General features: G+C 39.8%; 1 protein-coding gene across 5 annotated transcripts in view; it reads left to right on the top strand.

The window, feature by feature from the left end:
• The first annotated feature begins 1,631 nt into the window (after positions 1–1,631).
• The window catches only part of vipr1b (vasoactive intestinal peptide receptor 1b), a 42,019-nt gene continuing 20,419 nt past the window's right edge, over positions 1,632–23,231 (top strand). For 4 of the 5 annotated variants that reach the window (XR_010007413.1, XR_010007412.1, XR_010007411.1 and 1 more), the window contains exons 1-4: positions 1,632–1,856; positions 8,688–8,778; positions 9,887–10,000; positions 18,886–18,986. Coding sequence is in view for 2 of the 5 variants with exons in the window: in XM_062985541.1 (XP_062841611.1) it covers positions 1,800–1,856; positions 8,688–8,778; positions 9,887–10,000; positions 18,886–18,986 (363 nt within the window). In the remaining 3 variants the exon portion in view is untranslated. Of the gene's footprint in view, positions 1,857–5,907; positions 5,978–8,687; positions 8,779–9,886; positions 10,001–18,885; positions 18,987–23,231 lie in introns of those variants that run through there. The other variant, XM_062985542.1, reaches the window with a different exon arrangement.

A 23,231-nucleotide genomic window follows, 5' to 3' on the forward strand; every position in this document is an offset into this window, starting at 1 on the left:
ATGTAGGTGACGAGAAAATTGATCACAGCTGTATAACCGGAACCGTTTTGTCTAATTAGCTGGTAGAAATAATTCCAAATCTGGAAACATGAGAATATGTTGAATATGCTTCTGAATTTGCTGTGGAAAGCTTTCATTTTGCATAATTTGTATTCTGATGATGATGATGATGATGATGATGATGGTGGTGTTGTACATGAACACTTTGGCTCACTTTCCCTAGTGGGATAGGTTCTGGCAACTTTTTTTTCCTATAACTAAAGTAAATGTTCATTATTATATTTTTCTACCAGATTTTAATGTTGGTGAATGCTGGAGATCTGCCTCCTTTCTCTGTTGTCTAGTTTCTCTTTCCTCTCCCACATATTAGCCTTGCAGTTGTCGTCTAAAGAGATGAAACCTTGAGTTATGAAAGCCCACCATTAAATTCTTCAGCCTACTTTTGTATTAGTCATTGACGGCATTATGCCAGCCGATAACTGTGAAACTCTTACCCAACCAAGGCTAACCGAATAAAGAAGCTCTGAGTAACTTTTGCAAAAGGAAAAAAATCAAGTGATGCCATTTTGGCACAGAAAAAAAAACACAGCTCTGCATGAAGCCTTGAAACTGCGTCTCATTATTCTGACATTGCAGTTTATGTATGTGTTTTTGTACTGATTTAGACTATAAGTTTGTATACAGGGCAGTGGTAGCTCAGTGCAGTATTTGCCAGGTTGCCACTGTTGGGCCCCTGAGCAAGGCTTTGGATAAAAGCGTCTGCTAAATGCCACAAATGTACATGTATACACCTTAATGTTCCAGTTCATCCCAGTAGTGATTAGTGAAGTTGTTATTTATTTATTTATTTATTTAATAACGTTGTTTTACACACTTTAGTTCACTTTAGCTTCAGAATCGGTAGTTACTGCGTACACAAGATTAATCAGTTCACAAGCTTAATGTCAAACACAGTCATGGACAGTTTTCTCCAATCTCACCTCACTTGCATGTCTTTGGAGTGTGGGAGGAAACCCGGAGACATGGGGAGAACATGCAAACTCCACACAGAAATGAACCGAACCGCCCCACCTGGGGATCGAACCCAGGACCTTCTTGTTGCGAGGCAAGAGTGCCAAACTTAGTGACGTTGAGGACAGATTTTTGTGCAGGTCGGGGGAGTTTTTCCACAGAACATATTTGGAAGCATATAATCTATTTTATATCATTTATTTAATCTACCTGTAAGCACAGGTGTGGCTAAAACGCCGCTCTTAATAATATGAAGTCATGTCCACATACTTTTGACGTTTTATTCTTTTTACTGTCTGTGTAATCTTGCAACTAGCAGGAAGTTAATTCGCTTAATTAATACTCCTTAAACTGAATGTGTTAGTGATGCCCTGTCAGAGTTTCACCGCGACCCTGACCTGCAGTAGAACTGAATGAATGAACGGTGGACCTGTATACTGTACTGCGTTGCTCGAGCACACGCGACACTCACACTGCCCTCCGCTAATTGGTCGGTGACATGCCAGCTCGCGCTGCAGGCAGCCAATGAGCACGCGGCACTGTGAGGATTGGCGCGTGGACTCGGTGGGAAAAGATGCTGCGCTCGCGACCTGAACTTCAGTTATATGTGCTGGTCTCGCGCGGTGGGTTTGAATAAGTGACCGTTAACGGAATTTAACGGAATTTAACGGAAAACAGTAAACCGAGGACTTTTATACGGAGATAAAGAAAATACTGAGAAACTTTCGGTGTTTTTGGGTTTATTTTGCGGATTTGGAGATTTTTTTAATCAGAACTACACGCCGGTTATGGACGGTTTAAGATTTGTGATGTTCATTTCAACTCTCACCGCCTTCCTCTCAGCTGTAAGTTCACTGTTTACATATTAAAAATAAACTTGTGATTGTCTGTATAAATGTATACAACGTATATTGTTTTTATTTATTATTATATTATTATTTATTATTTTTATTTACATTTTATCCTTAAGTTTGTATTGATTAAAACGGTGACATTATTTTATGTATGTTTTAGGTGTGTATATTTACATACATTTATATACACCGATCAGCCATAACATTAAAACCACCTCCTTGTTTCTACACTGACTGTCCATTTTATCAGCTCCACTTACCATATAGAAGCACTTTGTAGTTCTACAATTACTGACTGTAGTCCATCTGTTTATCTGCATGCTTTGTTACCTCCTTTCATGCTGTTCTTCCCAGGTTTGTGTCTGATCCACTCACACCAGCACAACACACACTAACACACCACCACCATGTCAGTGAGTGTAGAAACAAGGAGGTGGTTTTAATGTTATGGCTGATCAGTATACACACACACACACAAACACACACACACACACACATATATATATATGTAATTTAAATATCACTACAATTGGTTTGTTTCAGTTATTTATTATTTTACAAAACTAAACACACTTTTATGCATGGATAATTACACATGATACACCGACTAGGCATAACATTATGACCACTGACAGGTGAAGTGAATAACACTGATTATCTCTTCATCACGGCACATGTTAGTGGGGGGATATATTAGGCAGCAAGTGAACATTTTATCCTCAAAGTTGATGTTAGAAGCAGGAAAAATGGGCGAGCGTGAGGATCTGAGCCAGTTTGACAAGGGCCAAAATCAAAAGTGGTCCAAGGAAGGAACAGTGGTAAACCGGCGGCCAAGGCTCATTGATGCACGTGGGGAGCGAAGGCTGGCCTGTGTGGTCCGATCCAACAGATGAGCTACTGTAGCTTAAATTGCTGAAGAAGTTCATGCTGGTTCTGATAGAAAGGTGTCAGACTCCATGCCTCGACGGGTCAGGGCTGTTTTGGCAGCAAAAGGGGGACCAGCACAATATTAGGAAGGTGGTCATAATGTTATGCCTGATCGCTGTGTTATGCCACAGAAGTAACTAAATAAATATTTTGTAATGATCTTATATAGTGTGAAATGCATTGATTTTATAAGCAGAACAAAGAGGAACAGAATGCATTGTGGTGCTGCCAAAGCGCTCCAGGAACTGGGGGGTACTGGGTTTGATCCTCGTCTTTATTTACAGTTTATGTGAAGTCGGGCATGTTCACCATGTGCCTGTGTGGGTTTCCTTTTCTGGATTATCTGTTTTTTCTTCTTTTATCATCAACATGGCAGTTGGTGGATTGGCTACTCCTGGTTGCCTGTAGGTAACAGTGAGTGAGTCATTGGCTGAGTATGTGATGCCATGGGATGGACTGGCATCCAGTCAAGTGTTTTTCTCCCCGTGTGTTTAGTGTTTCCTGGAAAACTTCCATCCAGTGCAACCTTGTTCTGGATAAAGCATTTACTAAAGATGGTACTGAATAAAGTACAGGGGTATTCTGTAGAATTTCTAATCTGCACAGTAGTGGTAATAACATGTGGTAATAAGGTGGTAATAATAATAGGACATCATTTCAGTCTTCTGCAGTATTTACAGGGTTTGGTTCAGAGCGGTTCAGAAGTTCAGTGATTAATAACCACAGAGCAGCATGAGAGCTCAGGTGCTTGTTTGCCCTCGAACAAGGTGCATGTTTTTCTTGACAAATCATATTGTTAGAAATGCTAAAGGAAAAACCGTCCTGCAGTTGCCGACCTGAAACCTGTTTATATCCTTCTGACAGTCTGGGTTAAGATCTAACGTTACAAATTAGTCCTTCAGCCAAACATCCTGCTTTGTAGAGGTCAGATTCTGAATGATCTCTGACACTGCTGGCATTTAAATTAGCGGCGGGTTGCAGAATATTCGGATGTTGCTTGTTATCTTGGACAGACGTTTCTTTGCGAAGGTCAGACCCTTTTGACAGGGCTGGTTTTCAAACTGATATGATCTTGACATTCAAATGAATGTTTCCTCTGAACGAGGCGCTCTGAATTCTGATGATTAAGCAAGCGTTTTAAAAAATAATCTTTTTTATAGCGTTTATTAAAGCCATTGATGTCTGCAGGAGTGTAGCTCGAAAATCTGCGCTACCTAAAAGATTATTACTAGGTCTTTTCCCCTGTTTAAGTTTATTTTTAGAGTTACAGACAATAAACTATAGTGCAGTAGAGGATTTAAGCATAGACCAAAATGGAAAAGAGAAGATGATAATTTATCAGAAATTTCAAACTTAATGAATATTTCATGATTTGTGGGTTTGTGCATTTGAATGCATTTGTATATATTTAATTCATTTGATGTCCTAAGGGAATTTCTGTGCACCCCTTCCTACTTTTCAAGCAGTGAGCTATTTAAATCTTCAGTAAATTTTACTATAGCTATGATAACTATAGACTTCTTGTCTTTTTTGTATTTAATTTTTACTGGATATAATTGCCATTTCATCCCTTATATAATTATATATATGATTGTATAATAAACGAATGATGCAAAAATGTTTGATTGTGATAACCTTTATTTATTGCTTACTGAGAGAAAATGTAAGTACCGGCTTCTTAAAGCTGTTGTTGCTTGTAAGTATAGAATCCACTTCTAAATGCTCCTCTCAGCAGCTCTGAACCAGGTTATTATTATCTATTTTTCTTATTTCACCAGATGTGAGTATTAATGCAGCTTAGCTTGATTTTATTCTGCTATGTGGGCAGGTTGTATGGCCTTGAGTTTGGACTGTTTTTAAAATGGCGTCTGACCTTTTTATGGTAGCGCCAATTAGCGGAAACATGCTCACGACCAAAGTCAATGAGGCATGACGGACACCACAACAGGAGCGCAGATTTAAAAGTTAATGATTGTTCTCTTTGGTTAATGTCCTTTCTAAGTTTTGTGAAAAACTGCAGACATGTTTCTGCATCAAGCAGTGTCCAGATGTGCTCATTCAACCCTTTTTACATTAACAGCTGTCTTAACAGCTGGCAAAAGTTTGATGCCTCTTCTATTTAGGTTATGTTTGTGTAGGGAATTGTGCAGAACCTCTTTTTAGCCCTTTGCTGTGATGGAGGGGATTTGCTTTTCATTTCTGGTCAACATACAAGCATGTTTCTGATCTTTCAGATCTAGCCTTGACTTTTCCCATCATTTTCATTTTCTAATGACATTTCAGACAATAAATATTGCAAGCTGGAAGAGCTTTGATATATTTTTTTTATATCACTCTTTAAATTAAACAAGATCTAGCTTAAATTTTTGTTTTTTTTGTCTGCTGCACACCACGCAATCAGTCAGGAAAAACGGCAAAGTGCTAGAGACAAGTGGAAACCAGCAATGGAACTGTACACTGGAAGCAACTCTGTCAGCTACCCAGTCCACCAGTGAGCTTCAAATCAAAGGCTTGCTAAAGAAGCAAGAAGGGAAAACTCAGCAATCAGGCAGCAGCTAGGCTGCACCATCCACAGGAAACTTAAACCAGACTTGACAGCTACAAAACCCAGAAATAAGCTGGGCAGGTCTAACCTTATCTCTGAACTCAGCACAGCTATAAAGACTGCGGTTCCTTTAAATAACCCATTTGTGCACCACTTTAATTACTCTGAACCTTGTAACCCTTTGGCCTATAACCCTGTGAAGTGATTAATTAAGAACATTTTTTAAAATCTGTCCTAATAGTGACCTCGCTGTACTGTCTAATATCATCCGATACCATGTCTCAGTCACAGATGGGTGCATGCCTAAATGGGTGTTTTGTGGCAGTTCTGGAGAAATCCTAAGGAATGTTGGTTTAAAAAAGGAATGAAAATAATTGTCTGAAACCTGCTGTGGTATTTATAGGCAGAACTGTCCATAATTGAGCTGTTAATCCATGTTCCCAGTGACTCAGTCTTCTGCCGTTCAAAGGCCAGCGTGTTAATTTGTTCCCAGTAGACTTTTCATTATCAGTCTGTTTGCCCATTCCATTCATTCACCATTTATTCATTAACTGTCTGTTTTAGCACCACTTTGTCCTGGTCAGGGTCGCCGTGGGTCCGATGTAATGAGATGACATATTTTACACAAACAAAACCTATTGTACGTATACATTTTTATATTTTTCACTTAATATGTTTAACTCAGCAAATATAGAGTAGACATTCTGCACTAGAATTAGCAAAAATACCTGTAATAAGTGCTGCATCAGGTGGCATATGATCCTTCCTGAGGTGAAATTGTTTGTGCTATAGGTTTTGCACAAACTTCAGCAGTAATCTCCAACAAATCCCCAGTATACTTATGTAAAATATAAAACAAATGAAATGAAAAGTATAATAACACATATTCCACTCAATAGCTTTGCATAATGTTAGGATCTGTCAGTGTTCCCATCAGTGGTTGATAAGAATGTTTTAGAACAGCAGGAACCCCAGGGTGTACATTTGCCCCCCCCATGTTCATTTCATGGTTATGATTTTGCTCCCGACTCTGTCAAACTGACCTCACTGAACAAGTCCGAGTACCCGTGCAGTAGCTTTATGAAGCCCCTGGCGATGCAGTGACCCGAAAGCAAGTCTCTCACACCTTGTCCTGCACTCACTCGCTTTAATTGGGTTGAGACTGACAGGTCTGATCTTTGCTTCGGGAATGTCAGTCTCATCAGGATTATCATTTATCCACACAGAACACTGTCCCCAATCTAAAAGTTTCAAGATTAAGGTCACAAAAGCATCGACACGTTTACAGATTTTACAAATTGGAAAATGAACTGTGTAGTAAATTCACTGTGAGGAACTGAACCATAAATAGTAATTAAAAATAATTGAAGGATAATATGAAGTCATTAAAAAGTATTATTAGGGAAATTAAGACCTATTGGCACTAACAAGTGCACAAAATAATAATAATTTATAATCATTTACATTTACATTAATATTAAATAGTAATAAACGTAGTAATTGCAAGTGATACAGAATGATGTCAGACATGAACATAATGATCTGGATGGTGATAAAACCCCGAATGAAACCCAAAACAAACATGGATTTGAAGAGATAATTTAAACGCAGAGGCATTGGTGTGAGGATAAGGCAGATTAGAAATTTGAACGAAGGTTTATTGGTCTAGTACTGGTGAATCGGTTAACCATTAAAATCCCTAAAACGATGGCAGTACTGAAATGTAGAGAAGATGCTTGATGTATTTCCTCCCTGAAATACAGATGTGGTATTAGATTACGTGGGTAAACAGGCCATCCAATAACATTAAGTGCTCATAAACTTTTATTAAAATTCTGAGTCATTTCTCACCTCCTTGTATGTGGACATTTATCCAGTTTTAAAGTGACTTAATGCTTAATTTGAGAGGCTGGAGTGTTTTATTCATAGCCCGTGTTTGTGAGCTGTGTTATGCATTAATTAATTAGTGCCTTCAAGACCCGAGGCAGATCCTCTGAGAGCAGAACTTCAGAATGAATGATGTCGCATGATTCTTCTGACTGCTGCATATTAATTGACCCGCTGAGTGATGAGCATCTAACTCGGCTTGCAAAGCTGTACGTCTGGAGAGACGAGAGAAAAGCTCCTGCTCCTATTATGAAGCTTGTTCATTTAAAAGCGAAGGAAGTAACGGTAATGAGCTTTGCTAAATACAACAAACTTCCATATATGGAGTGCAATAACCATCCAGATCCTAAACTCACTCAGCAGGTTAAGAGGAGGATTGTGGGATGCGAGTTTGGGAACGAGCTGGTCCGTGAGGAGAGCATTTAAAACAGGGTTTTTCAGACTTTTTTTTCAAGCCACCCACATTTTGTCCGTGATTTTTTACCATGACCCAGGCTACACAAACGACACATCAGGACAAAACAGAAAAAGAAATCTACTTCATTAATAAAAAATAGTGGAAATCTGGTCCCACTGTGGTTTACAAGCTGTAACGTAAAGCCTCCACAAGCAGGCGTTCATGTACAAGTTCATTTCGTTTTTATGTACCTTTAAAATGAGTTCATTTCTTTTTATTTTTTTTGCGACCCATTTTTTGGTGGTATTTAAAAGACTTGGGGTTGATTAACTGTACACATGTATTTTCTGTTTATATTACTAAACCCTCACGAATAGGAGGTGGAGCGTGCAGGCTTTATCAGGTGGATCATGTCGTCGTCGTCGCTCTACAGGGTTCCCTGAGCCTGACACAAGCACCACTGCAGGAGAAAGAAATGCTTTAGCTATTAAGTGGCAGCCACGAGGGAAAGCTCTGTGTACAATATGATGCCTGGTTTATTAATAAGCAGACAACAAACAGTGTGTTATTTACATATCATCTTTCATCAAGGGTTGAATTTTTAATGCATTTAATAACACAATATTTAATGGTAGTATTTTAATCAGATTTTAGCTGGATAGGTAAAAAGCACTAAAACACAAATCAATCATCACTTTAAGTAGATTTGCTCGACGTGAGCCAAATGCTGGATGGAAAAATTAAGAAGAAGTTGCAAACAAAGGTCTGGCTTAAAATGAAGCTTGTTTAGTTATTAAGTGGCAGATTCATGAGAACGGGCGTCAGAAACTTCAGGTCACGATACTCTGGTTTAACATCAGACCAAAGATTTATCACTAATATGTGTGGGAAAGTAAACACAGTTAAAGATCAATACTGCACATCTGGCTGGGATTGACTTCAAACGTGAATCTTATCTTCATTTCACTGATCTAGAAGAGTTAAAGCCGCTGGAAACACCAACACCCCCCCCTGGGTTCAAACGTGTTGTTTAGTGACTTCTGTTGTTTTATTGTGTCCCACACAGACCAGCGCGGTTCACATGTGTGACGTTGTAAACGAAATCGAGCTGGAGAGGGAGCGATGTGAAAGCAAAATCGAGGAAAATATCACATCAGGTAATTTTCTAGAAACTCGACTATTTTTCCTAACTGTAAGCACCAGCGTGTTAGTCAAGGTTGTGCACATTTCTGAGGATTTTATTTGTAAGGATTTGACAATGCAGGTAGGCTGATTTTTTTTAAAGGGCTCCTGAATGTCCGTACAAAAGCTTGTTTGGAAACTGCTTTGAGCTACGAATTGACTTTTCCTTCGATGAGTCAGCCTTAAGACCCACAGCCCGGTGTAAAAGACTGTGTGAAGTGTGTGTTACTTTGTTGAAAGATAACAGGAAGAATAAAGAGGCAGGATGCCCACACTCATCCTACACACTGGTTTGAAGAAGGTACCTATCTGGTGCATTATTTATTGATTATTTTATAAGCTGCTGTGCAGATGAACTTTGTTGGTATACAGTTAATGACTGGTGGCCAATGTGTTTCTCTGTACACTGGTTTTATGAGAGTCTGATAACAAAGTCTACAGAGTAACGGATTGGCTACAGTCAGTAATTGTGTACACACAAAGTGTGTCTGTATCGTAGATGTGGCTGATTATAAAATAATCACTGAGTGTACGCACCTAATGAGTGTGTGTATCATGAGGCCTGATTTATGGCCATCAAAATTTAAAATTTACAGTTTGTGTTGGTTACTGCACTATGAGGCAGAACTAGCAATCCTACGGCAATTCAGTTAGCAATCACGTAGTCAAAACGTCCAAGATGTCAGAGTGTAAAGCAGCTAAAAACACGACACGGGAAACTGAGTTTGGAAAACCAACAACCAATTTTGTGGACGCAGAGGGGGGTCAAAACACGGACGAGTATTTTTGTATTCGATGTTTGCTGGATGTTCTAGGTTTATATTACATTTTTATGGTAGCTGTGCTATGCATTGTAGCTTCTATTTATTCTCTCAGTGTTATTTAATGACTGCTGTGAAATGTGGCCCGTTAATGTAGTACGACCCTTGATATGAATGAGTGTGTGTGTCACGAGTGTTATGAATGAGTGTGTGGTCTCTCTGTTTCTATTCCTACTGTATAAGAAACAACAGCAGTTAGCAGCACAGAGAAAATGCAGCTGTGTCACGATGACCGAATATTTAATCTAACCCTCTGTCACAGGCTGCAAAGGAATGTGGGACATTATTGCTTGCTGGCCATCAGCCAGTCTGGGAGAGCAAGTGGTCATCTCTTGTCCAAACTACTTCAGCTACTTCAGCGACCACCAAAGTGAAGGTGAGCAAGCACAAAGCCGTTATTTTACTAAATGTCATTCGGAACGGAGATCTGTGTCGAGCCTCAGCTTTTCATTTCTTTGTTTTTTTTTTTCCATTAGCCCTTGTGGCTTTGTACAGGAGATGGTGTATTATTTACTGTACCAGTAGTTTTAGAAAATTCCCAAGTAACAACGTGTCGGAGAATAACAGTGAGAATAAATTCTGTATTTTTAAGGCGGTTTGTTGCAGGATTGAGATGTTGGTTGTTGATTGTTGGTCGCCGTCTCATGAGATATTACTGGAGGAAAAACATACACATTCGGACAATATGTCAGAACTAGGCAGTTGTAGCCTAGTGGTTAAGGTACTGGACTAGTAAGGTACTAGGAAAGGTTGCTGGTTCAAGCCCCACTACTGCCAGGTTATCACTGTTGGGCCCTTGAGCAAGGCCCTTAACCCTCAATTGCTTAGACAATGTATACACTTTGGATAAAAGCATCCGTTAAATGCTGAAAATATAATATTCTTATTTTTGCTTCGTCTGTAATTTTTGTAACAGAAAAAGGGACAGAAAACAACATTACTAATAAATTAAAACAAAATAAAACACTCACACGCTGATGTAAAAATAAAGACCTAAATTATTGCAGCTCAGGCGGCGCTGCGGTAAAATACACTAGCACACCAGAGCTGGGATTTCGAATATATCATATCTAATCTCAGCCATCTGGCTAGACTGGGTGGCTACACGAACAACGTTCGGCTGTTGTTCCTCCAGGGAGGGAGCCGGATAGGGACCTCATAACTGATGCAATTACGACCTCTGCTGGCTGATTAATGGTGTCTGCACAGAGAGAGGAATAATGCTGATCAGGGTGTGGCTCTCAGTGCACAAGGCTGATCCGCATATGAACTCACCTCATGCAGGTGAAAAGATGCAGTCGGGTACTGCTCACGTGTCGGAGGGTGTGTGTGTGTCGGTTCGCTCTCCTCAATCAGGGCAGGGGTCAGCATCGGTAGAGAGGAAGCGTAACGCAATTGGGTAAAATTTGGACGTGCTAAAAGTCGGGAGAAAAAAATGGAGAAATTGCATAAAACAAAGACGTGAATTATTACCTAAGCTGGCAGATATTATTGCTGCTCGGTTGTTAATTTTGCTTTTATATCTTGAGTCAAAACGAATGTACTGTCGCTTACAAGCAGCTTATTCATCACATTCTGTCTCGTGTTCTGATGTTCAGTTTATCTGCGCGTGTGAAACTTTCATTATCTTTCATAACGGGTGTCCCAAAATTCACGCAAGATTTGAATTTGGCGCCATTTGTGCGGTACAGTGTTGCCAACAAAAAAAAAAGACAGCGTGACAGCTCACAGTTCAGGGTTATTAACAATGGAGCGCTACACGAAAGAACAACGCGTTTTCATTGTTGAGCAATATTTTAAAAATAATGAAGGTTTGGCAGCTACAGTTCGCAATTTTCTTACAAAATATAGTCGGAATAGTGATTTAACTTCATCAACTGTGAAGAGATTAATTAAAAAATTCAGGGAGACTGGATCAATTAGTGATCTTAGACACTCTGGCCGTCCTTCAACAAGTCGTTCAACACAAAACATCGAAGCAGTTCGTGAGAGTGTTGCTGAGAGTCCAGGAACATCAATTCGGCACCGTGGTCAAGAATTGAACATTTCCAGAAGCTCTCTACAGCGTATTCTCACGAAAGATTTGAATCTTCATGCTTACAAAGTTCAATTGAGTCAAGAACTGAAGCCTACTGACCACGCACAGCGAAGAGAGTTTGTTGAATGGATTTTGGAACAACAACAAGTGGATGCCGATTTTTCGAACAAAGTCATCTTCAGCGATGAGGCTCATTTTCATCTTGATGGCTTCATTAATTGTCAAAATTGTCGCATTTGGGGTTCAGAAAATCCACGAGTGATTGTTGAGAAACAAATGCATCCACAACGTGTCACTGTTTGGTGCGGATTTTGGGCTGGAGGCATCATCGGACCATTCTTCTTCGAAAATGCGTCTGGTCAGGCAATAACAGTTAATGGTGCTCGCTATCGCGACATGATAATCCAGCTTTTTGTGCCTAAATTGCAAGATATGGATGTGGACGACATGTGCTTTCAACAAGACGGTGCCACATGCCATACAGCCCGAGAAACAATTCAATTACTGCATGAGTCATTTCCTGGTCGTGTAATTTCCCGTTTTGGTGATCAGAATTGGCCGCCCAGATCATGCGATTTAACGCCGTTGGACTTTTTTCTTTGGGGTTTTTTGAAGTCTAAGGTTTATGCCATCAAGCCCACGACCACCCACGCCTTGAAGGAGGAAATTGAGCGCTGTATCAACGAAATTCAGCCACATTTATGCAAAGCGGTCATGGAAAATTTCGACAAAAGAGTGCGTATGTGCCAGCAAAGCCGTGGAGGCCATTTACCCGATATGCTATTCCATACATAACCCTATACTGTATACTTTATGAATCAATTAAAAATGTACAATTTTTAATTAAAAACCTGTGTTCTCTATCAAAATTAATTCTTGCGTGAATTTTGGGACACCCCATATAATCCTCACGGCGCTTCGGTGTCAGCGACGTTACCTCTGAATCTCATTACCTGTCACGGATTTTGAAAGAGCGTCGCATTAATGACAGATTGAATTGCTTTTATATTCCACAGTCTTTACTGATTCTGTTGGTGTTTTGACTGCTGCGGTTCCGTCGTGCTCGTTACGTCTATGATACTTGTTATTTCTGGGCTGTGAATTTGTGCCACGACGCTCCTCTCATCGCTCTTGCTTACAAACAAATCCATCTACGTTTACATCCAGGAACGCCCCAGTGTGGGGGGCTATATCGCAGCATGACTCACAGGACGAGCCGCTCGGTCGTGATTAAACCGGGCCCGGACGTTTAGGAGAAGCCTGAGTGATTCATCGTCGGTTTCACTGAGGCTGCAGCACTTCTGAACGAGCGGGAATGTGACAGCAATGCAGAATGGAGCAGAAACACTCAATTAAGCAAACCAGTACTAGCATATGCCACTCATTTACTGTCTGTTTTACCACAATTTTATCCTGGTCAGGGTCACGGTGGGTCTGATTCATTGGGCAAAAGGTAGGAAACACCTCAGACAGGTTGCCAGTCCTTTACAGGCAGAAATACACATTTACCCACGGTAATGAAGGGCAATTTTTAGTAACTTCAGGATTTACTGTTTTGCCCCTAGGTGTGTGTGAGTGAGTGAGTGTGTAAGTGTAAAGATTTAGGACATGTAATTCATTTACTGTCTCTTTCATCACCACTTCATCCTGGTCAGGGTCACAGTGAGTCTGATTCATTGGGCAAAAGGTAGGAAACACCTCAGACAGGTTGCCAGTCCTTTACAGGCAGAAATACACATTTACCCACGGTAATGAAGGGCAATTTTTAGTAACTTCAGGATTGACTGTTTTGCCCCTAGGTGTGAGTGAGTGAGTGTGTAAGTGTAAAGATCTATGATATGTAATTCATTTACTGCCTGTTTTACCACAACTTTATCCTGGTCAGGGTCACAGTGAGTCTGATTCATTGGGCAAAAGGTAGGAAACACCTCAGACAGGTTGCCAGTCCATCACAGGGCAGACACAAACACAATTTACCCACAGTAATGAAGGGCAGTTTTTAGTAGCTCCAGAATTGGCTGTTTTGCCCCTAGGTGTGAGTGAGTGAGTGAGTGTGTAAGTGTGAGTGTTGCCTGTTAATTGATTGTCACTCTGTCCAGAAAATATTTCCGCCATGCTTTTAGTGTTTTTTGGTCCGCACTGGACCTACCATGACCCTGACCAAGATAAAACAGTTAGTGCAAGTAAATGAGTGAATATGTAAAACCTTAGTACTTTATTATGAGAGATAAAAAGCATAAAATAAATTGGTGCAAAATGGTTCATGACATGATGATAATGTACTTGGAACTTTGTTACTGTCCATTTGCATTTTTGCATTTTTTTTTTTTTACAATTGTGACCAAATACAGTCCAAGCTATTGAACGTCAGTGGAAACATGTCAATGGTGGGGCTTGATCCAATGACCTTTGGATCACTAGTCCAGAAGCTAGTAAGCAACCCTAGTAGGTCTGCACATAGCAGGCGGGTGAAGCTAACTGTGCTGAGCAGACATGAGAAATAAATCTTCTCTGTAAACATTTTGTTGGACCCAAAATCTCTTCAGCCCAACCTAAAGTTATCAAGAGAAGAAAATCAACAAACCACAAAATACCTCCAGTTTTCTCAGCGTGTCCATGTACCGCGACTTGTTCATCGTTCATTAGATGACAAAAACGACCCGCTTCTGGCGGCGTGTTTAGTCTGCGTATCTGACAGCTGGAGCCCCAGCTGTGTTGTTTATGATATCCACACCATATTCAGCAGGGGGGGGTTTAAAGGGCATTCTGGGCAGCTGTGCCACTGTTCCAGACTGTAAGACCACACAGAAAGCACCGCTTTACTGTTAAAGCGACTGGAACGGAATACATTGTTCTTCTAAATTACCGTATGTACACTCATTTATGCATATGTGCACTTTAGTTCAGTCATGTGTACATATGCACCAGTTCTGGAGGCGCAGTAGTATCGTTCATTGTATACTTCTACATGGATGGATGACTGGGCTTGGTTAGGAATCACCAAGCAAGTAATTGGCTTCTCTCAGTAAATACAAGAGACGCTGGACTTGTTTGTTTGTTTCTTGTCACTGTGTGTATTTGTCACACTCACAAAGACTACTCACTCGCGCAGAAGCACGTCCACGTAGCACAAGTGACTTTCAGTCTGTGTAGGTTAATTCACACCGGGTGTGTTTTCCCATGCTTCCACGTCCTAGTGGAGCTGCTTCTTTGTTGTGAAGCAGACCGAGGAGTAAAAGACAGAAGGTTGTAAAACTCAGACCGAGGCCCATATATTATTTACTGAGATCGATTTCCAGTTAAATGTGGTCAGGTTAAGTAAGTCAAGTAAAAATCTCTTTAAAACATCCTCCGACTGTCCGTCACTCTATAAAAGATCAGTGATCTAAAGCGGGAGTTGGAGTATAAATGATTGATCCAAGGCACTCACCGGTAGAATGATCTTTCTGCGGTGACTTTGGATGATTTGATGGGGTTTTATAACGGAGATAAAAGAGTGTGAGGTGCACGGTGAGACCTCAGATATTAATTAACTCTACCAAACACTGAATTGACAGGGAATCGACCTGATATTTGGTTATTTGTCCCTGAGCATCCTTGGATCCTTGACCACTACTGCTACTACTACTAATAATAATGATACATTTTTCTGTATGGATAATTTTAACCCAGCATGTCTTTGGCTTACGAAAGAACTAAATCTTCCAATCATTCAGTCAGAAGAGGACGTGTGAGGTCAGAGAATCCCTGGTCCATAACTGACGGTCATGCACGCCATTTATTTCATAGAATTGATTTTATATGCCAGTGAAATTTGGTCGAAACACCTAAACTTAGTTATTAGTTAAGTGTCCACATACTTTTGGCAGTAAAATGTATTTTTTTTAGCTTCCTGGTAATTGCTCAGGTTTATGAATGTGGATAGATAATGAGAGAGGTTTCATCTTGGCCCGGTATTATTAAAAAGATTTAAAAATAGGAATTAGCCATTATGTGTGGTGTTAATAATAATAGAATTTAATCTGTAACTTTATTTGTGTCTTTTGTCCTAACTGTCCGGACTGTTCCGTCCTCGTTCTTCACCTCAATTAAAAACTCTGATTAATGAGGTGCGCCGAGTCATTACAGCACTAATGCAGCGGCTGGAAAGTTCTTACCAGATAAGTAAGACTCAGGCGTGATCTGAAATCTGGCTGTTATTTACACCCATACAATACAGATGTTACACCCATACAATACAGATGTTACACTGCTGCAATACAGATGTTACACTGCTACAACACAGATGTTACACTGATACAATACAGATGTTACACTGCTGCAATACAGATGTTACACTGATACAATACAGATGTTACACTGCTGCAATACAGATGTTACACTGCTACAACACAGATGTTACACTGATACAATACAGATGTTACACTGCTGCAATACAGATGTTACACTGCTGCAATACAGATGTTACACTGATACAACACAGATGTTACACTAATACAATACAGATGTTACACTGCTGCAATACAGATGTTACACTGCTACAACACAGATGTTACACTGATACAATACAGATGTTACACTGCTGCAACACAGATGTTACACTGCTGCAATACAGATGTTACACTGATACAACACAGATGTTACACTAATACAATACAGATGTTACACTGCTGCAATACAGATGTTACACTGCTACAACACAGATGTTACACTGATACAATACAGATGTTACACTGATACAATACAGATGTTACACTGCTACAATACAGATGTTACACTGATACAATACAGATGTTACACTGCTGCAACACAGATGTTACACTGATACAATACAGATGTTACACTGCTACAATACAGATGTTACACTGATACAATACAGATGTTACACTGCTGCAACACAGATGTTACACTGATACAATACAGATGTTACACTGCTACAATACAGATGTTACACTAATACAATACAGATGTTACACTGCTGCAATACAGATGTTACACTAATACAATACAGATGTTACACTGATACAACACAGATGTTACACTAATACAATACAGATGTTACACTGCTGCAATACAGATGTTACACTAATACAATACAGATGTTACACTGATACAACACAGATGTTACACTAATACAATACAGATGTTACACTGCTGCAATACAGATGTTACACTGCTACAACACAGATGTTACACTGATACAATACAGATGTTACACTGATACAATACAGATGTTACACTGCTACAATACAGATGTTACACTGATACAATACAGATGTTACACTGCTGCAACACAGATGTTACACTGATACAATACAGATGTTACACTGCTACAATACAGATGTTACACTGATACAATACAGATGTTACACTGATACAATACAGATGTTACACTAATACAATACAGATGTTACACTGCTGCAATACAGATGTTACACTGCTACAACACAGATGTTACACTGATACAATACAGATGTTACACTGATACAATACAGATGTTACACTGCTACAATACAGATGTTACACTGATACAATACAGATGTTACACTGATACAATACAGATGTTACACTGCTGCAACACAGATGTTACACTGATACAATACAGATGTTACACTGCTACAATACAGATGTTACACTGATACAATACAGATGTTACACTGATACAATACAGATGTTACACTGATACAATACAGATGTTACACTGTTACACTGATACAATACAGATGTTACACTGCTAAAATACAGATGTTTCTGCTGAACATTGTCTGTGCATTAACGGGTCACTTGTCATGTGCAGGGGATCAGTATCTGTTGTTGTTTTGCAGAAGCTGAAAAGTCAAGTTTTTGACCCACACTATAGTAATCAAAGGGTTTGAATCAGGGTTGCCAGATTGCTTTAATGGTTTTTAAAACACTAAAACGCATTAAAGCAGCTTCAGAAACGTTAGCACATTTTGTAAAAATTATATCAAAACAAACATCTGTGATTTGTTAACTGACGGGACAGAGGCATGTTTTCCACCGAGTTTCATTATTTTTTTAACCAAACATCTTTAAAATACATTTACTTTAAACTAAAATATTTTTAAAATGTGCTTTTGCACAAATGGTCACAAAAATACTAAAACCTGACACAGTAACATCACAGAAAGATGCCCTGAGTGTTAAGAATGGACTGGTATATTAGCACTGACAGGGTGAAATATCAGAACATAGGAGTGCACATTGTACTCATAAACCAGAAGATCTGAACACTGTATCACTGATGCCAACCTGCATTTAAAATCACAATTATTGACTTACTGCCACCTTCGAGGTTTCTTCATACGTTTCTACACTCTGTTAGTTATGAAGTTTGATACTGAAAGTGTTTTCAGGTTTTCGCTTTTGCACGTCGTTGCACGACTTGATATGGGTGTTCAGTCATGCTGATACATGTCAGATCTCAATGGATTTGTGTGTGTGTGTGTATAAGTGGGTGTGCTTGCCATTGGACAGTGCAGTCGAACTGGAATAAAGATGCAGCAATCTAAAGATTTGCATTGCACATACATCATTGTCAGTGAAATATTCGATATTCATTACATTCCAGTCACTCTTCCTTGCAGTAGCGGTATGTCTGATATTTTCCACTGGAAGACGCTTTTATGAAGTTGTCTTCACATTAACGGCAGGTTGTTTTGTCAGGTATTTCCTTCCCTGTAATTTGCTGTGGAATATTTTAGAGCTCCTTACATGTCAGTCTCAGACAGCAGTGTTCAGCGCTGACCGGTGCGCTCACAATGAGAAGATAATACAGACATCGTGCATGACGGCGCTCAGAATTGAGACTTACGTCTCGACTTAGCCGGTCACAAAGAAACATGCCAGGCTATAATTTATCCAGCAGATTGTACAGAGATGATGTGATCTGCTTTATCGGTGGGAATCTTTTTACATTTATTTAGCGCTTAAAGGAAAACCGCCTTCGTATGATTCGTAAGACGGTGAGAGTGGATCTCAGTCGAGGCTCAGTGAGGGGGTTTAGGTGTCTGTAGGCTTGCTGAGAGAACACGCTGTACCTTCATTATCTGAAAGCTCTGCTGCACTGCTGCTCCCTCAGCTCAGCTCAGCTCAGCCCAGGTCCTCTCACCTAACAACACCAGCTTCAGCTACAGAGCTGATTCTGATCGTATGTACAGTGCTCTGCTCTTTATGACCTCCACTCTGTCTCTGTCATCCAGGTAATCTCTCCAAAACGTGCACCGAGGACGGCTGGACTGAAGTGCACCCCATAACCATTGCTCTGAACTGTGGGTATAATCTCAATGGCACAGTGGACGATGTAAGTCTGAATGTACATCACAGCAACTCAGGTGGAATTCTTTTTCTATGAATTAATAGGGCCACATCAAAGCACGCTTTGTTAGCGGTCTTAATTATTAATAGACACATACAGATATGTGTATTCAGATACAGGTAGTTTTTTACTAATGTTTAAAAAGGCATGTCATGCTTACAAACACTGCACGTTAGGTACCGTCTCTCTTTTGAAAATATAGAAGACTATCCTACTAAAGAAATCTCATCTTAGGGTTAAAAATCTGACCTCAGAGTTGAGAAAGCTTGAATTATTTAATTTAGATTTTCATCACACCTTTGTATCGTCCGCCTCTGAATCCGAGTTTTAATTTCCTTTCTGACTCCCTGGATCATCTGCTGCTCCTCTGACAGGCGAGTGTGACCCAAATAACATAGCTGTAAATGGCACTTGACATCCAAGCGTTTTTAATATAATCTTCAAAATGACCAGCTGTGAAATAGTAAAAGCTACAAGGGACCATTTAAAACCAAAACCGTTTATATCTTCTCCATAAAGTGTCATACCTAGTAAAGCTCATCATAAACCCTTGTCTGAACCCTTTTACTTGGAATGATTTTAAATCAGGGTTTACCAATATGCATGTTAATGATGGCCACATTATTCTAACACGGTTTACTGATAATTATTCATTTAATCTGTTCAGGTTTTCATTCCCTACATAGTTACAGGGACAACAATAGCAATGCATTAGCATTGCTGATTCACTGATCATTCTGTTTCACACATTGTTGTGTAGATTCGAAAGCACACAAAGAAACAATTTTCACTGATCAGCCTGATAGTATTTTGTAAATTCGGATGCATTTTGATTTGATTCCTGCAACACACACAGATAAATTATTCAAGCTACACTATTCCTTGATAAGCAGGTGAATTAGTAAAAAGTGAGGGCTTCATGATTGGTTTTAAAATGAGGATCCACCAAGGGGCTCGGTCTTTTCAGGGCTCTGTGCCACTTGGTGCCACTTGGTGCCAAACTTTGCAAAATAATTATCATTCAGTTCAAAAAGAGCATCTCTCACTACGAGATTGCACGAGATAATTTAGCTCTTTCACCATCTATCATACATAAGAAATCTCAGTCTGTGCAGAGCAAAGCCGTAAACCATCTCTACATCGTGTGGGATCTTCAAGCCCTCGGATGGAATTGCACGAGCGACCGCCATGCTGCTGTGATAAATAATAGTCGCATGGCTTTGGGAGTAGTTCGGAAAACCGCGACCTGAAACTCTATTCTGCAAAGAGAAAGTCGTACATCAATTCCAGACAGTAGAAATGTATGCTGGGACTTTAATGAGTCCATGTTTTTGCTTGTTTTTGGAAAAAAGGGAACACAGAGTTCTTGCTTGTTAGCAGAGAACGGAGCAAAAGCCGAAACCTTTTATGGTATGAGGGTGCATCAGTGTCCATGCCATGGGTGACTTGCATATTTGTGCAGATACCACTGACAGAGACGTCTTTTCTCGGGAAGTTCATGGTTACTTCAGCAAAACAATACCAGACCCAATTCTGTACACAAGCTTTATACAGTGATCATAATCCTGTAGTAGTAACTCTGGCACGCACAGAGAACGACGAATGTTTTCTTATATGAGTTCGTCCCAGCTTTCGGAATTTGAACTCTGATCTTAGAACCGAAAAGCCAATTAGCGCACCGGGTCGCCGTGCCCTCTGGAATAAAGGATAAAAGCGTGGAGCAGACCGTGTGCTCCTTAAGTGTCTGACCACTCAATGTTCTCCCTCTGGCTTCTCTAACTCTGCATCAGAAACTACAGCGGGGGTCATTCGAAAACAATTATGGAAAACCTGACCACAGAAGAAAAGAAGCACCAGTGAATCATACAGCTCTGGTGCACACAGGAAAGACAGTTATAGATAGATTTCTGAGATACAACAGAAGAAAAAAAGGGACCTTGGAGTGAAAATGCTGGTTCAATTAGGGATGTGGCAGGAAGGTGGATAAATGAATATGATTCAGCTGCTTGGGGCTGCAGCAAGAAAACAGACGTGTATGCACGTGTATGTGCGTGTATGTGATTGTATGTGATTGTATGTGCGTGTATGTGATTGTATGTGCGTGTATGTGATTGTATGTGCGTGTATGTGATTGTATGTGCGTGTATGTGATTGTATGTGCGTGTATGTACGTGTATGTGATTGTATGTACGTGTATGTGATTGTATGTGCGTGTATGTGATTGTATGTGCGTGTATGTGCGTGTATGTGATTGTATGTACGTGTATGTGATTGTATGTACGTGTATGTGATTGTATGTGCGTGTATGTGATTGTATGTGCGTGTATGTGCGTGTATGTGATTGTATGTGCGTGTATGTGATTGTATGTGCGTGTATGTGATTGTATGTGCGTGTATGTGATTGTATGTGCGTGTATGTGATTGTATGTGCGTGTATGTGATTGTATGTGCGTGTATGTGATTGTATGTGCGTGTATGTGATTGTATGTGCGTGTATGTGATTGTATGTGCGTGTATGTACGTGTATGTGATTGTATGTGCGTGTATGTACGTGTATGTGCGTGTATGTGATTGTATGTGCGTGTATGTGATTGTATGTGCGTGTATGTGATTGTATGTGCGTGTATGTATGTGCGTGTATGTGATTGTATGTGCGTGTATGTGATTGTATGTGCGTGTATGTGATTGTATGTGATTGTATGTGCGTGTATGTATGTGCGTGTATGTGATTGTATGTGCGTGTATGTGATTGTATGTGCGTGTATGTGATTGTATGTGCGTGTATGTACGTGTATGTGATTGTATGTGCGTGTATGTGATTGTATGTGCGTGTATGTGATTGTATGTGCGTGTATGTACGTGTATGTGATTGTATGTGCGTGTATGTGATTGTATGTGCATGTATGTACGTGTATGTGCGTGTATGTGATTGTATGTGCGTGTATGTGATTGTATGTGCGTGTATGTGATTGTATGTGCGTGTATGTGATTGTATGTGATTGTATGTGCGTGTATGTGATTGTATGTGCGTGTATGTGATTGTATGTGATTGTATGTGATTGTATGTGCGTGTATGTGATTGTATGTGATTGTATGTGATTGTATGTGCGTGTATGTGATTGTATGTGATTGTATGTGTGTGTATGTGCGTGTATGTGCGTGTATGTGATTGTATGTGCGTGTATGTACGTGTATGTACGTGTATGTGATTGTATGTGCGTGTATGTGATTGTATGTGATTGTATGTGCGTGTATGTGCGTGTATGTACGTGTATGTGCGTGTATGTGATTGTATGTACGTGTATGTGATTGTATGTGCGTGTATGTGATTGTATGTGATTGTATGTGCGTGTATGTGCGTGTATGTGATTGTATGTGCGTGTATGTGATTGTATGTGATTGTATGTGCGTGTATGTGATTGTATGTGATTGTATGTGCGTGTATGTGATTGTATGTGCGTGTATGTGATTGTATGTGCGTGTATGTGATTGTATGTGATTGTATGTGCGTGTATGTACGTGTATGTACGTGTATGTGCGTGTATGTGATTGTATGTGCGTGTATGTACGTGTATGTGCGTGTATGTGATTGTATGTACGTGTATGTGATTGTATGTGCGTGTATGTGATTGTATGTGATTGTATGTGCGTGTATGTGCGTGTATGTACGTGTATGTGCGTGTATGTGATTGTATGTGCGTGTATGTGATTGTATGTGCGTGTATGTGATTGTATGTGCGTGTATGTACGTGTATGTGCGTGTATGTGATTGTATGTACGTGTATGTGATTGTATGTGCGTGTATGTGATTGTATGTGCGTGTATGTGATTGTATGTGCGTGTATGTACGTGTATGTGCGTGTATGTGATTGTATGTGCGTGTATGTGATTGTATGTGCGTGTATGTGATTGTATGTGCGTGTATGTGATTGTATGTGCGTATATGTACGTTGATTACAGATGAATTTCTTCCATCATTGGAACTCAGTGTGGCAGTATGAATGAAAAACGCATTCCTCGCTCAGACGTGAGGCTTTGTACACTGGTCTTTTTATCAGTTATGTATGTGAATGACGTCTGTCAAGGCCTTCACCAGCAACTCGACATAACTTGTTTCAAATAAAATATTACTCACTTTAATGTGAACAGAATAAAGTGCATAACTTTAATTAGTTAAACCTATTAGTTTACATATTTATTTTATCCAGTTAAAACAGTGAGAAGCTGATT

This window comes from Trichomycterus rosablanca, chromosome 23 (assembly GCF_030014385.1).
Source record: "Trichomycterus rosablanca isolate fTriRos1 chromosome 23, fTriRos1.hap1, whole genome shotgun sequence".
In the NCBI taxonomy this organism is placed as follows: domain Eukaryota; kingdom Metazoa; phylum Chordata; class Actinopteri; order Siluriformes; family Trichomycteridae; genus Trichomycterus; species Trichomycterus rosablanca.